The sequence below is a fragment of the Corvus brachyrhynchos genome, unplaced genomic scaffold, assembly GCF_000691975.1.
Source record: "Corvus brachyrhynchos isolate BGI_N302 unplaced genomic scaffold, ASM69197v1 scaffold91, whole genome shotgun sequence".
NCBI lineage: Eukaryota > Metazoa > Chordata > Aves > Passeriformes > Corvidae > Corvus > Corvus brachyrhynchos.
Window position 1 is genome coordinate 857,704 of NW_008236442.1, and position 13,952 is coordinate 871,655.

A 13,952-nucleotide genomic window follows, 5' to 3' on the forward strand; every position below is an offset into this window, starting at 1 on the left:
CACTGGGTTTTACTGTGATTTTAAAATACAAAATAAAATGCTACACTTGGTAAATGACATTTTCATTAGACCTAACAGGCATCATGGAACTTAATAAAATTATTGTGTCAATAATTTCTCTATGAACATCTCTTTTTTGCAGGTATTTTGTCAGTCCTGGTCTTTGTTCTGCACATGGATGCACAAGACTCCTGGCAATGGCAGCCAAACACATGCCTGCAGCTCCTTCCACCGATGTTGCACAACATGAGCTCTCCAACAAACTGGCAGAAATATCAGCAGAATAAATGAATGGTGTTGAGAAGAAACATGAGACCATTTAATTACTCTACTATTAGAATTTTATCATTTAAAACACTAAAAAGGCTTGCTCCCTGTCAGTTTTGGACTTAACTAGGTCACAAAAGAAGATGGTTAAGTTTAGCAAAACTCTCCACAGAAGACAACAACTCATGGTCTCCAGCCTGGGAAAAAGGGAACTCTTCAATGATGTTCCTTCTGCTAAGGAACAGCCAAGGAGTAAAACCTTACACTCCCTCCAGCATCCCACTGCAGTTTGTGTTATCTTCCAAGATCTCCCACCTCTATTGGTGACCTAATATTTTGCTTTCTGTGCCCTACGTTTTACATTTTTCTGTTGATACCTGGAGCAAAATACCATCAATGTAGACCTTGCCCAGTTTCCCTTCCTGTGGACTAATGACTGGAGATCTGCAGTTTTGCTGCTGCTGCCAGTACAGCTGCACACACAGGCAGCAGTCAGGCACGATGCAGAAAGAAGCTGCACACATGAGAATGAGCAGGTACTTAACCAAAACTCAACAGGCTGTTGGGCAAAGTCTGGGTGCCTTACCTGTGGTCACTATCTGTCACTGTGCCTGCTCCCTCCCCAGCACCTTTTTTCACTGCAAACATCATGCCCCATGCAGCACATTCAGAAGAGGACAGTAAAATTATGCGTTTGCTCTTTTGCTCATTTATTGTGGGAAATGCCTGTAATTTTAGCTGTCTCCTCCTCTGCATGTCTGAGGAATGCTTAAGGCTCAAGCCTGAACACACAAGCAGGCAGCCTGGTTCCACCAATGCCCAGGAGCACACAGCATGCTGGAATATGGCTGTGGTTGTGGCACAATAGGGTTCAGACTCCAACATCCACCCCACATTGTGCTCTCCTGAGCCACCAGCACTCAGTGCTCACATACAGAGCTCTTGGGAAACTCTGCTCACTTCCCTGTCTAACATCTACAGCCTCCAGCTCTACAGCAAAACACCCATGGCCCTGAAGTCTGATTTGAGCTGCTTCAGAGGTTTATGTCTCTCTCTCAAGCCTCCTAAGTCTTTTCATGTGGGGTACATCAGCTCAGTATTGCCATAAATCTCAAGGTACCCTGGCTTCTACACCATTCTCTTTGTTAAAGGGATGCAATTGTTTTTTTCCCTCTTGTTGCAACTATGTTTCTACAAAGACTTAATGACAAATACTTGACAAATAATACTGTGCCATCACTTCCCCATCTTCTTACTGTTCTCTGTCAGAGATAAAAGAACTGGACCAAACACTGGATACAACACTTGAAAAACACAAGCACAGATCACTGCTGTTAGGAAACATCACTACCTCCCTGCATTATACAACATCTGTGCCATGGAGGCCAGCACAGTTTTTACATGATTTGAGGCTACTGTAGGCCTTTTAAATACATGAGAAGCTGTATTTGAAGTTGTGTTGCATCCAATTCCCTACTGAACTTGCACTCTTAATTTCTCACAAAACATGAACAGAATCAGAAGTTCCAGAAAAAATGTAGTATATTGAATATGAAAACTCTGCACTGAAATGGAAGTAAGGAGCAGCTTACATAAGTTAGGGATATTGAGGCTGAGCCTTTGAAATGCGTGAAATCTATTTTGTTGATCATTTCCCAATTTATAGTCAGCTCAGTGGGAACAAATATGTGCCTACTTTGATATCCTTTTGAAGAAAATTCTTGGCATCTCATTTCTGTTAAGAAATATACCTATTCTCTTTTTAATTTGGTACTTTTTAGATGAAAACTGGAAGATTAACCCAGCTGAATTTTATATTCATGAAGTACTTACTATGGCCTGATCCATCCAACTCCCAAAGTTACTTCTGAACTAAAATTACACTGTCTATCACATCCCAAGCTGTGACATGAAGGATTTCTCAAGTTGCATGGAACACTGGTGGCCTGAAGAATGAAATGTCAGGAGTGGAGGAAAGGACCGGTGAATAATTTTTTTTAAAATAATTTCCTTTTCTGGGAATCTGAACACATTATGGACTGCAAAGAAGCAGCCCTGAGAAAACCACATCTTACAGAAATAAGATTAGAGAAAACATAGTAAAATATTAATATAGAACTTTCAAAATATTCCCTTAGTGGATGATGTATGTCAGAAGAATGATCTCTCTATATAACATGATAAAAAGAAAACCAAAAGAATAGTGTGTAACCTTAGGCTAGCACAGCTCAGTGGGAACCAGTCCAGGCTCTCTGACAAGACATTGAGTGCTGAAATGAAAACCCTGGAGCTCTGGCACAAGCCAGCATGACCATGTATAACCCCTGCTATGTGCAACTATGACTGTGTATCTTTCCATTTTGCTCTTGCGATAGGCACTAAAAGTTCCCCAGGAAGGTAAAATACATGAGCAAGGGTTGAAGTGCTGCAAAGCATTGAGATTTTCATGTGGAATTCAAATTAGATTTAAAGACCTATGTGCAAAAATAAATTCTAACAGCTGCATTGTATTCCCAGTTAAAAGGAAGAGAAAGAGAGGCATTAACATAGTGCAGGGTCATGCATCAGTTATGTCTTATTAAGTATTCCAGCCTTCCTTAAGATAAGCATCACATATGGGTTCTTTTGCAGCTAGCAGTTCCTTGCTTAAAGAGAGAGAGGTCTGGATAACACCCCTTCTGTCTCCCAAGGCCTCCTAGGCTGATTGACAGGAATGTGTACTGCAGAGAACAAATGCTGCTCAAAGAAAAAACAAGATTACTTTCTCCAAAAGGGGCCAGTGGGGTCATTTCTTTGTCATGTCTTCTGCTCATCATCTCTGGCTGAGGGAAAGACAAACAGGAGGAGTGACATTTTCCTTTCCTAATAAGACACAGTCCACAGTGTTTCTCCACAGTGAGAAATTGGTTTTTATGTACAGTGGCTTGCACTGAATTCAAAGTTAGGGAAGCAAGAGAGATTGCTCAAAATAAAGACAGCATTTTGAGAGCCGAGTTCCACCTTTGGAATCCTTGGAACCAGACACCATGGAAGCCAACTCAGAATCTGCACTCCAGCCCATCGCAGCTGCATTTTATGTTGGTTTGTTTTTTGATTTTTTGGGGAGAGATTAGCAGTAAACATTTAATTTTTATGTAGCACATTTAGCTACCACTCCCTCTCCCCTGTGATGGGCAACATTTGGCTTGGCTTCTCCTTGGGCAAACCCACCAGGTGTTTTGAGGCTGGACTACCCTGCACGTGGCAACGTACTCCATGGGATCATTGGGTTTTTCAGTGCAAAGTGATTTCTTCTAAATCAGCAACTTGCTGATTCTCCACTTGCTCCCCCATTTTTCAGTCTCCTCTCTGACAAAAACAATACAGGTAACACTTCTGGAGTCTGTACTTTTGCCATCCCAAATCTCCTCTCCACTGAAACGGTTTCAAGCTGTAATTCCCCAATGTTGTTACACTTAGTGATGCTCAAGGACTCTCCTATTTCTCAAGCTTTTGCAAAACCTTCCCCACCGCTTCAGCATCTCCCTGCCCAACTGTGCCAGAAATGGTCCATCTTCTGATCTATTCCCAAAATAAAGCTCAGAGGTGGAAGCAGCCAGGCACTTGCAGAGGCAGCAGACACCAGAACACATCTCCCAGTTAATATCTCAGGATCAAAGTGTTTCTCTTCCCAGAGACGTTGGCTAGTCTGCAAATGGCAGCAGATCAACATACCAGCTAGTTAAATCCTTCATACTTTCCCCAACTGCTCCTACCTAGAGCCAGGAATTCACAACCCAACTTACTCTTTTCAGAATGCAAGGTTGTAGTAGGGAAACGAAATTGTATTAATAAACATCCATTTGAAATGAGGCTCCCAATCTGGTGGAAAAAAACCCCAAACATTGGCTAAGCAGCAGAAAAGTCATGCCAACAACTATGTTTTCAGTGAAAGAAAAGAAACAACAGTCCTTCAATAAAGGGGCTAAGATAGATTGGAAATGTCAAGTCATCGATATGATGTTTTATAAGGTAACCATAGTTATTTTTTATGCATTCTTTTACAGCATGAATGCAGATGATGAAAAGTATTCATGGGCCAGTTGAAACAAAAATAAATGGAAGAGATATCTTGATGGTAGTTTAAGCCTTAAACTGCAGAAATTAATCAATCCACACAGACAACAAAGAGTGTTCTGCTGATGCTGCACCATAAAAACATCTCATTAATTAGTAAGGGTAAAAAAGGGTTTTATCATTTCACAAAGGATGAACATCTTGAAAATCATCCTGATTTTAGCCCTAATGTAGCTGCAGGGATCCATATTGCTGAAGCAGGAGTTGTCCACATGGCCTCTGGATAAAGTAAAACTGTTTCTAATTTAATCTGTACAAGCTGCTGGAAAGGCAGAGGAAGGGGGTCCCAGCATGCTGCAGCCTTTTGTGCAGCCCAGAGAGGGGGTCACTCATGGTCTCTACGCATGAGTTTGTTCTAGTGCTGCTTCTTGAGAACATTTGGCATGATCTTCCATGAGACTAACAAGCTCTCTTGGTGGCTCTTACCATACTGGCAAGTGGTGTCACCCCTTACAGCGAGGGCAGGGGAGCAGATCAGAAGCGGGGGACAGGAAATTGTGAGGGTGCCCAGTTGTGACAAATCACAGAATCTGAAAAGAAGGCTTCAGCTCAGAGTCCTCGTGGACTCCTGCAGCAAATAATGAATTAAACTCATCTCCAGAGCCCCTAGGAAGAGGAGCTTCCAGCAGCCAAGATGTTTTAAATAGCAGCACAGAGCTGAAATAAGAGGCTGCTCCTCCACTCCAGAACCTGTCTGGATGCTGAAACCATTTTCTGTCCCTTAAATAATACACCATGACAACCCACTGCTTGTTTTGGTGGAATAAGTGACATTTGGCTAGGCTGTGGAGAGGCAGCCACACCCTTAAATCCAGAGGGAAGGCTGGCAGGAGGTAGCGTGGGAAGGATTCATTGCAGAAGAGTTCTTCAGGCTAATAAACATTTCTGGTTAGTGTCAGAAGAAAACAACTGAATTCTCCTTTGCAAGTCATCACTATTGTTGCATGACATTATAATTTCTCTGCTAGATATATGTTTGGATGCACACTCTAGCCTGGTTTCTGTAATGGGTCTGAAAACCAGCAGAAGTCCACAGAAGGGCCAGAACTGGAAGTTCCTAGTACACAAAAACACATTCCCAACTGGCAGTTAACAGGGTTAAAACACCCTCTGATTAAATGAAAGCATCTTTAATTAGTTTAATTGACCATGCCTCAGCCAAGACCATCTGCTCAGCAGCATTTGCCTGCTTTTCGCAGGAGCGATTGATCAGCCATAGCTGGAGAATACAGCACTAGGCTACATCAGATTTATTTTGTTTAATAGAAGAGCTAATTTGCTTTAAATTTAATTACAAGGGCCAAGATTGCTCTCTAAGTCCATAACAGCACAGAACATAAGCTGATCCTGCAGCTAATGGGTGCGCACATAGGTCCACACATGTCTGTGCAAATCAGACACTGGATGATGACAGCTTGGGTCCCACCCTGGCAGAGAGTGATCTCTGCATTGTCCTCCCCAAAAGGCAGCAGCACTGTGGCACACTGCTGGGCTGGCAGGGCCACCCCGCTTGCTGCCCTGCCCTGTCCCTCCAACTGGCTGAGGACTTCCCTGCAGCTCTCATTGGATGCTGGAGCTGACAGATGACCCATCTCAACCACCTCTCCCGCTCCAAATTATAGACATCAAACAATGCATCACACATAGGGTCACTGTTTCTGCACTGCCTGGGACCAACAGGGACAATCATGGGACTTCTCTGTACCTTCTGGGTAACCTCCATCAGCAAACCCCTCTCAAAGGATGTATCTGGCAACCGAGGGTCCAGCAGAGCCAGACACCACCCTCGCCCCTTCCCTGACATTGCACTGTCCCTCTCAGTTCCTCTGCCCTCCCATGCCAACATCGGTCTTCAAAACGTTGCACCCTCAGCTGATGAAGAAGGGCAACTGCCTCTCCTCCCCAAAGGACCATGTGTGTATCCACGTTGCATTGTTATGACAGGGAAGATTTCATTCACTTCCCAGCACTTTTTCCTTTTTTCAATTTCCTATTGGGTGCTAAATCACAGCAGGCTCTGGGAGATGTTCGGGCCCTGACAGGATTCTGTGGCTGCCACTGGCTGCTACAGGAGTAATTACAACCCTGAAGAAGGCTCCAGGCTGCCATTTCTGTTTCCATGGAAATAAATACAGAATTACTGAAAACAGACCACGACATTTCATGGATTTTGAAGCTTTTGATCATCTCTAAACCACTTTAATCCATTTTTATTGGTGATGGCTTTGTTTTAAGTGGGGGGGGAGAAGGCGGGGCAGGGATGATGCTCACAGTGTGAAAATAGGTGGAGCGACCAAAAGAAGTTTTAAATAGTAAAAGAGGGAAAAAAGTGCCAGAGGGTAAGGCTGATGCCCTAGGGATTTGCAAGAGGCCAAGCAGTGCTCGACAAAGCTGCTGGTTGTCCATGGCACATGCATCCAGCCCTGGAGAGAGGAGGCCATGGAGGCTCACTGGTTCTTGCCTGCAGCCCCATAGCAGTCCCAGTTCACAACCACCATCCCCAGGACAGGCTGTTTGTAGGGGGCTATGGGATCCAAGCAAACCTCCCACCCTTTCAGAGGGGTCATTATGGCTATACTTAGTGCTTAAATGCTCAGAACTGCAGATACACATTTCATAGACATTGAGCTTCAAGATGAAGCTAGAATAAAAAGGAATTGCTTTGTTTTCTTTAAATGGGGAGCAGAAGGGATGGATCTGATCATAAACCCCTGAGTCCCTGAACTGAAGGCACAGAGATGTGCACAGACAGGTAACTCCATGCTGTGTACAACAATCCTGGGCTCAATGCTCTTTGCAAGGCATGGCTGGGAATTCTTAATCACAACAAACTAAATGAAATACTTGGTCTGGGGAGGATACACACAAACCAAACATTTATTCTGAGGTGACCTTAGCCTTCATCTCACTGTCTGAGCTGTGACAGTGCCTCACATGAGTTTCTGTCCTACTTGGGCTGCAGCTTCCAAGTACCACTCCAGCTTCTCTGCAAACAGAAAGGACTTACGAAATATTTTTAAGGAGATGTCTCCAACTTTCAGCTAAGTCAGCAAAGTCAGCTCATGCCACGTGTTTGGCACACACTGGGTACATGATGGCCATGTGACCGTGTGCCAGGCATATGATTGACACATGTTGGGCGTGTGACAGGCACATGAGGGGCTCAACACATCAGAGCAAGTAAAGAAACCAAGTTTGGTAGAACCACACAAACTGCAGAGATGAGAGAGAGGGGCAGAAGGCAAGACACCTCAGCAAATCATTTCTAATATTGACTTGAGCTAAAATCAAACACTTGAGTCAGGTTTTTTTGGCAGGGAAACTTTCTGCTTTGTGAGAAATGTCAGCCTTTGGACATAGTGTCCTAATTCAGCTGCAAAAATAAATGTCAAAACAGTGAATTCTAGTTTTAAGCCAGCTCCATTCAAGAAAATTTGGGTTGAAATGTTTCCTAGTTAAAATCACAGGGCCCCAAAACTTAGGAAACAATTCCAATTGCACTGGTAAAAAGTCTTTATGCTTTACATGAAATAGCCACCAGACAGCGATGAGACCTGTTGTGTGTTGCAGCCCACCCACACATGCACACTTCTCTGATGTTTTGCCTTCTACACAGATGGACAGAAATAGATGCTGAAAAACCACAACCATGTATTAGTATCACTCAGCAGGTTGGACATGCCTGTATTTAGTTATTTGCTTTCAAATCTTACATCTAAGGGAACTACGCTTAGCACAGGTTATTTTGCCACAGTATATGGGACACTTCAGGCCCAGGAAAGAAGAGAAAGTGACTGTGAAGCCTGAGAGTTCAGGCAGTTCTGCAGGGAGAGCACAGTCTTCCTCTGAAGCAGGAGGATGGAGTAGCACAGCTCATCACAGACACGATCTGGACATCTGCTCCTGCTGCTGGATTAACCAAACAGCACTGTACCAGCTCTGGCTCTTCTCATCATAGCTAAAAATTACTTCCAAACACAGCTTGAGACAGAAAAGTAAATCACTGCCCTATGGCTGGGAAAGAACAAGACAGGGAGAATACCACAGCCTGATTTTCAGAGATGCTGCTGAATTCAGCCATCATGAAGGTCAGCATGAAATAAGAATACCCAAGGAAATGCAGCAAGAACCCAAGTTTGGAATTGCCCAACACTTACAGAAAACAGCTCCTCTATGACTCTTCCACAGCCACAGGTTAAATACAAAGCAGAAGAGCTAAATTTAAGTCTTGCCAACAGGTTCTGGACCAGAAACCCCAGACTGAAACACACTTCTCCCTGCACCACACCTCTCACACAGCAGAGGAGCTCGCTGCTGGAGCCAGAGATGCTCAATTCCCACACTGACTCCAGTGGAGCAGAAACACCAAGCCACGTGGCATGTGTTATGCAAAAATGCAAGACTGTGTATTATTTAAAATGTTCTAGTCAGAGCTTGTGCTTAACAACACTGTAATCTTCACAACTATTCTGCTAACACCACTTCCCATCTTTGTTTCCTAAAAGCCTTTCCAACTGCATCAATACCTTGCTATCAATAACTGCTGTCTCAGATCCTGCTAAATCACTGCTATCACATTAAAAATACACTTATCTCATGCCACCTGGGGATATTGTATTAAAAAATCTCTTTAGAAATCATCCTCCTTGTGCACAAACAAAATATTATCTCAGAAGTGAATGGAAATGCAGTCCCAGTGATGCAATCATTATGCAATTAATGTGATGTAACAGGAGGCTGCATAGAGAAAAGCATCTACTTTCAGACCACAGAAGTACCAGCAGTGTTTGGTACTCTAAATGCTCATGCTTTCAGAGGACAACTAGGCCAAGCCTTGTCACCCCTTGCATTCTTGCACAGCCTCTGGGCAATTTCACCCGGCACACCAAGGCAAGGGAGAGCACAGGCCAGCCCCTCCACAGAAGACAATGGGCTTTGCTTTTCTAATCACAGGTGACTGACTGATAAACTGCATGAACAGCACAGTGCTGCCACTCTGGAGAGCGGTGGCATTCAGACAGCCTGCCAGGGAAAAGGCTGCTTTTCCCAATTCATCCCAAGCACGGCAGACAAGCATAGGTCAAAAAAAGTGTAGCTTATACCATGCCAAATTGCCACTGAGAAGCTCATGACTATCCCCAACAGACTGGCTGCAAGCAATGGCTGAGGCCCTGTGGAAAGAGTAGTGTTCAACGGCAATTCTGGTGCTTCATGGCAAAAAAGAAGTACAAAGCATCTGCTGTCGTTCCCCTAAGGGCTGCTGGTGGCCAGAGAGCTCCAAAGACCCCACTGGTATAGCCCAAATGACATGACCACAGGTAGCATCAAAAAAGGGTCCCCAGAGCAAAGCCTGTGGTTTCCCTGGGTGCTCACTGCTGCCTTCCCTCTGCAAAGGGGGAAGGAGCAGCAGTGACCTGTTCCCCGTGGGACAGGGTCCCACCCCACTGCACCGGCACCACGGCACTTTAAGCACTCCCACTGCATCCAGGAAAACACCCAGCTGCTCAATGACTGCTGGCTTTGCAGCTTTCTGAGCCGTGCCTTGCACAAAGGGCTTTCCCTTCTGCATAGCTAATCCTCACTATCCAGGTATTAAAAACAGTAACGCCCACGCCAATTCTCGCTTTCATCAGAAATTATGTCTTTCTCTAAAAGCTTAAATTACAGGTTTACTGCCTCCAAGTACTAGAAAAGACCCAGAATTAAATCCTCCACTTTCAGATTGAAAACAGGACCCATGCAGGAAAAAGATTGCTTGATGCAACAGGGCAATTTGCAGGGAGCAGCCTCTGGGTTCATGGTGTCAGCCAGGAAGGTTCTCAAAAGCAGATATCATCCACAAAGCAGGGCAGCTGTGATCAAACACTGTTTTCTGCATCAGTGGGAAGCACAAACCAGGAGGGAAGGATCACGCACATGCTTACACAAAGCCACCCTGGTCCTTAGCAAAGCACAGGTCAAGGGAGGATGAGACACAGGGCTGGAGTTGGTTTAAGTTAAAAAATAAACCAAAACACTGCAGAACTGACTCAGTTCTTGACACACCACTGAAAACATGGCTTTGATTTTAAAGAATTCTTCCAACAGAGGATGGAGGCACAAAATCTGTGTAAACAATTTATGAGGTCCATTGCGGTTTTTGCTATCAAGACACATTACTCAGGGACATTTATTATACTCTCCCCACTCTGCCATTAAGGTCTGAGATGAAGAACAAATGCAAGATAACTAAGCTCCTTACAGGGGTAAAAACAAATCAACCATAATTCTCTGTGTCTTAAAAAGAATTGGAAATGTCTAGACAGAAGACAGACAGAATTGGTCTCAAATGTATTCATTTCAAGAAGAAGCTGAAGCCCTGAATTACAGGGAAGATTGAGGTCTGCTCCTCCTCCGAAAACTTTCACACCTTACTCTCTCCGTGACTCTGGCATCCTTTATCCTGCCTGTGATATTTATATCCAATAGCAGGGGACTGTAATCTGGGTCACCAACAGCCTGGATAGCCACTGACAGCCCTCAGCAAGAGCTGCTGGAAACACAAGCAGCGCTGCAGAGTCCCAGCTACGCAACTCTGGAGAACTGGCTCTTGCTGGGGTAGAAAGAGAGGAATGGGAAAGATTTTCAAGTGTAAGCAGAGCTGCCCTGAGGTCACAGGGGCTTGGGATGCTCTTTCCTTCCACCACAGGCATGCAAGGATCACAGAGCTCCCTCTACTTAAGGAGAACCTGTATAACCTCGCTGAGCAAGTTTGCATAAGCCACCCACCACAGGGACTCCTGGGATCTGATTACTGGTATCACAGGCTGTAAGAACCTCAGTCATTTAGACTGGTGATGTGACACAGGAAGGACAAACAAGCCACAGCCAAACAGCCCACTTAACCACCTCAAAGACCTGCTCACCCAGATATAGAGCTGAGGAATAAAATTTTCCCATCTCATCAATCCTATGGAATTGCACAAGAAAATGAGCAAGAGAAGGAGGCCCACTTGGATAGCCAGAACAAAACTGGCAGTGCGGAAGTCCCACCATAAACCAACCCCCACCTCCTTGATGGATGTTCTCTACAAAAGAATCTGGTCAGACCCAAAATTTCCAGTTTATAACACCAGTATTTCCCATTGGCAAGCCTTCCCCAAAAAACCCTGTTCCATTCCCACCTTACCTGACATGCATTGTACAGAAGCTGATGCTCAAATTTCTTGATCCCCAAAATGTTCTGGAACATCTCATAGAGCTGCTCCTTGCTGAGAATGAGCTCTGAGGCAGCACTCGCTGTCATCCTGGCCTGTTGCTTCCGGGGATCCTCCTCCCCACGGTAAATGGCATCAAACTTTGCCATCCAAGAGCTCAGGACTGTCTCCTTGCTGAGGCCATCAATTTCTGGCAGGCTGCGCACTCTCTTCTCAATGTGCTTCTTGAAGACCTCCCGGGAGTCATTTGCTGAGCACCCTCCACTCTGCACCATCCTGGCAACGCGGTCACTTTTCAGGAATACCTGCAAAGAAAAGGGTGATTTCAAACGGTGTCAGTAAAAAAAAATCCCCCTTAAGTACCACAAAAGGTGGTTTCACTGCTGGGAAGCTGCCTATTGACTGCCAGGACATTCTCTAACTTCTCACTCAAGTGCCACATGCTGCCAGAGGTTTCAGCTGTACTTTGGGAAGTGTAATGAAATCAGGTGAAGTTTCTGCTTTGCCTCCACTAAAATAAAAGATTTTGATGCAATTAGGATTTGATGTGATGTTATGGTCACACCTCACCAGATACATAAATGCCCTTCAGGAGAGCAGGATTTTATTTTGTTCAGTCTGATGTTTTAATAAGGAAGTTTTTGCACAACTACATTCACCTAACCAAGTTCTGCCCTGTTAGAGGGAGTAAAGTCATCTTACTCAAGACAACAGCACTGCACTGGATTTATCCTGGTAGCCAGGCCCCTGGGAAACCTCTGCAATGACCAGGCTTACACCTTAATTCTGCTGCACCAGAGGAGATCCTTGCCATCAGCCCTGCTGTCACAGGAATGGGAAGTGCAAGATGGTTCAGCAAGGCTTGAACCTTTGCAGAGGTGCAGGGCACTGATAGCAGGAGAAAGGAAGGGAGAAGACATTTGATAAAGATGTTCTTCCCACTGCAAGAGCAGCAAAAGGGTCAAAACATTGTAGGAGTTGACTGTTGTTGACTCCTACAGACCACAGATGTACTGGGAGCAACACAGAGATGAAGGGTGAGAGAGACAGAGGGATATTGTGTTGGCTCTCCTCTCCCAAGTCCTGAACACAGAAGAGCAATCAATATCCAGTAAGAAAACTGCTGTTTTATTAATAATGCTGAGAACTGATGAATACAGCAGCTTGGGAAGAAGCTGTGCACTCACAGAGGTGTATCTGTCACTTCTCAATAATTAAAGAGCTTGAGGATGACCTAAGGACACAATAGATTTTTTTTTTATATACCATTCAGCAACACAGCAATCCATGTTCCTAGATGCTTGATGGCACAGGAATCTGTTGTAGTGGGTTTTGTCCAAGAACCAGCCCAAAAATGATGCTGAGGAAGAGCTGGGTTGTTTCCTTCCAATGTTTACCACCGTGGGAGTACTCACTCCCTGCAGACAAGACAGGCAGGATGCCACCAGCAACCTCTTCAGTCCATGCTGAAACAACAGCAGCATGTGCTTCATTTCCTTGTAGAGATTAAATATGAGTGATAACGCCCCAGGTATGTGCAGGTGTTTTCAAGTAATGGGTGAGAGCTATTAAGACCCAAGCTCCTGATGCAGCCAAGGAAATTATCAACACACTGACTGCAGGAAATGGTGGGAGATCACAGTGACCAGCCCCACTGCAACATCCTGGGCTCCCATGTCTCCTCATCCATGCCAGGTGCCCAGACTTGAACCTGTGTGACAGTGCTAACGACTTCCCATCCTGCCAGCACCAGTGGCTGTTGTTATCCATGGTCCTCACCCCCAGCATCGTGAGCAGTGGGATCTGGCTCCCCATATTCCCTCAGCCCTGATTTTTCCTCCCTGGGTGTGGAGCAGCAGCCAGCAGAGGAAAGGAAGGCTGCAGCTGGCAGGAAGGAGGCATGCACAGGGGAGCACCAGTCAGACACAAAGCAGCAGAAACCGTGAAATAGGAAGATAAAAAAAAGATTAAAAAAAGGTGTTTTGTCCTGTTTTCTTTAAAAAATACCAGGTGAGTCACCTGGCTGTAGGACTGCTTAGTAGGGTTGCCAGAAGCCAAGAATTGCCTAGAACAAAATCCTAGCATGGGTGCACACACCAAACTTTGCAGAAGAGAACTGACCTCCAGGAGCTGGGTCAGGCATCTCCTGCCACATGCACAGATGAGCCCACCATGCCACTGTGTCTCTGTCTGCCCACAGCAGAGTGGAAATCTTCCATCATATGCACTGAAGCAACTGCTGCAAAATGTGCTGGTTGACAGACAAATCTTTACTCATTTTCTAATGAGGACCTGAGAAAAGGACCTGAGAAAAGCTCCCCTGCAGTGTGCTGAAGTATGCTGGGCCTGTCTGTGCACACAGGGCTGCAGCAT

The 13,952-nt window shown here is 45.0% G+C and overlaps 1 protein-coding gene across 1 annotated transcript in view; it reads right to left on the minus strand.

Annotated features, from left to right (window-relative positions):
* The window catches only part of CADPS (calcium dependent secretion activator), a 173,211-nt gene that overhangs the window by 151,391 nt on the left and 7,868 nt on the right, over positions 1–13,952 (minus strand). The window contains exon 3 of the mRNA XM_017747151.1: positions 11,552–11,884. Within this exon, the coding sequence (XP_017602640.1) occupies positions 11,552–11,884 (333 nt within the window). The remainder of the gene's footprint in view (positions 1–11,551; positions 11,885–13,952) is intronic.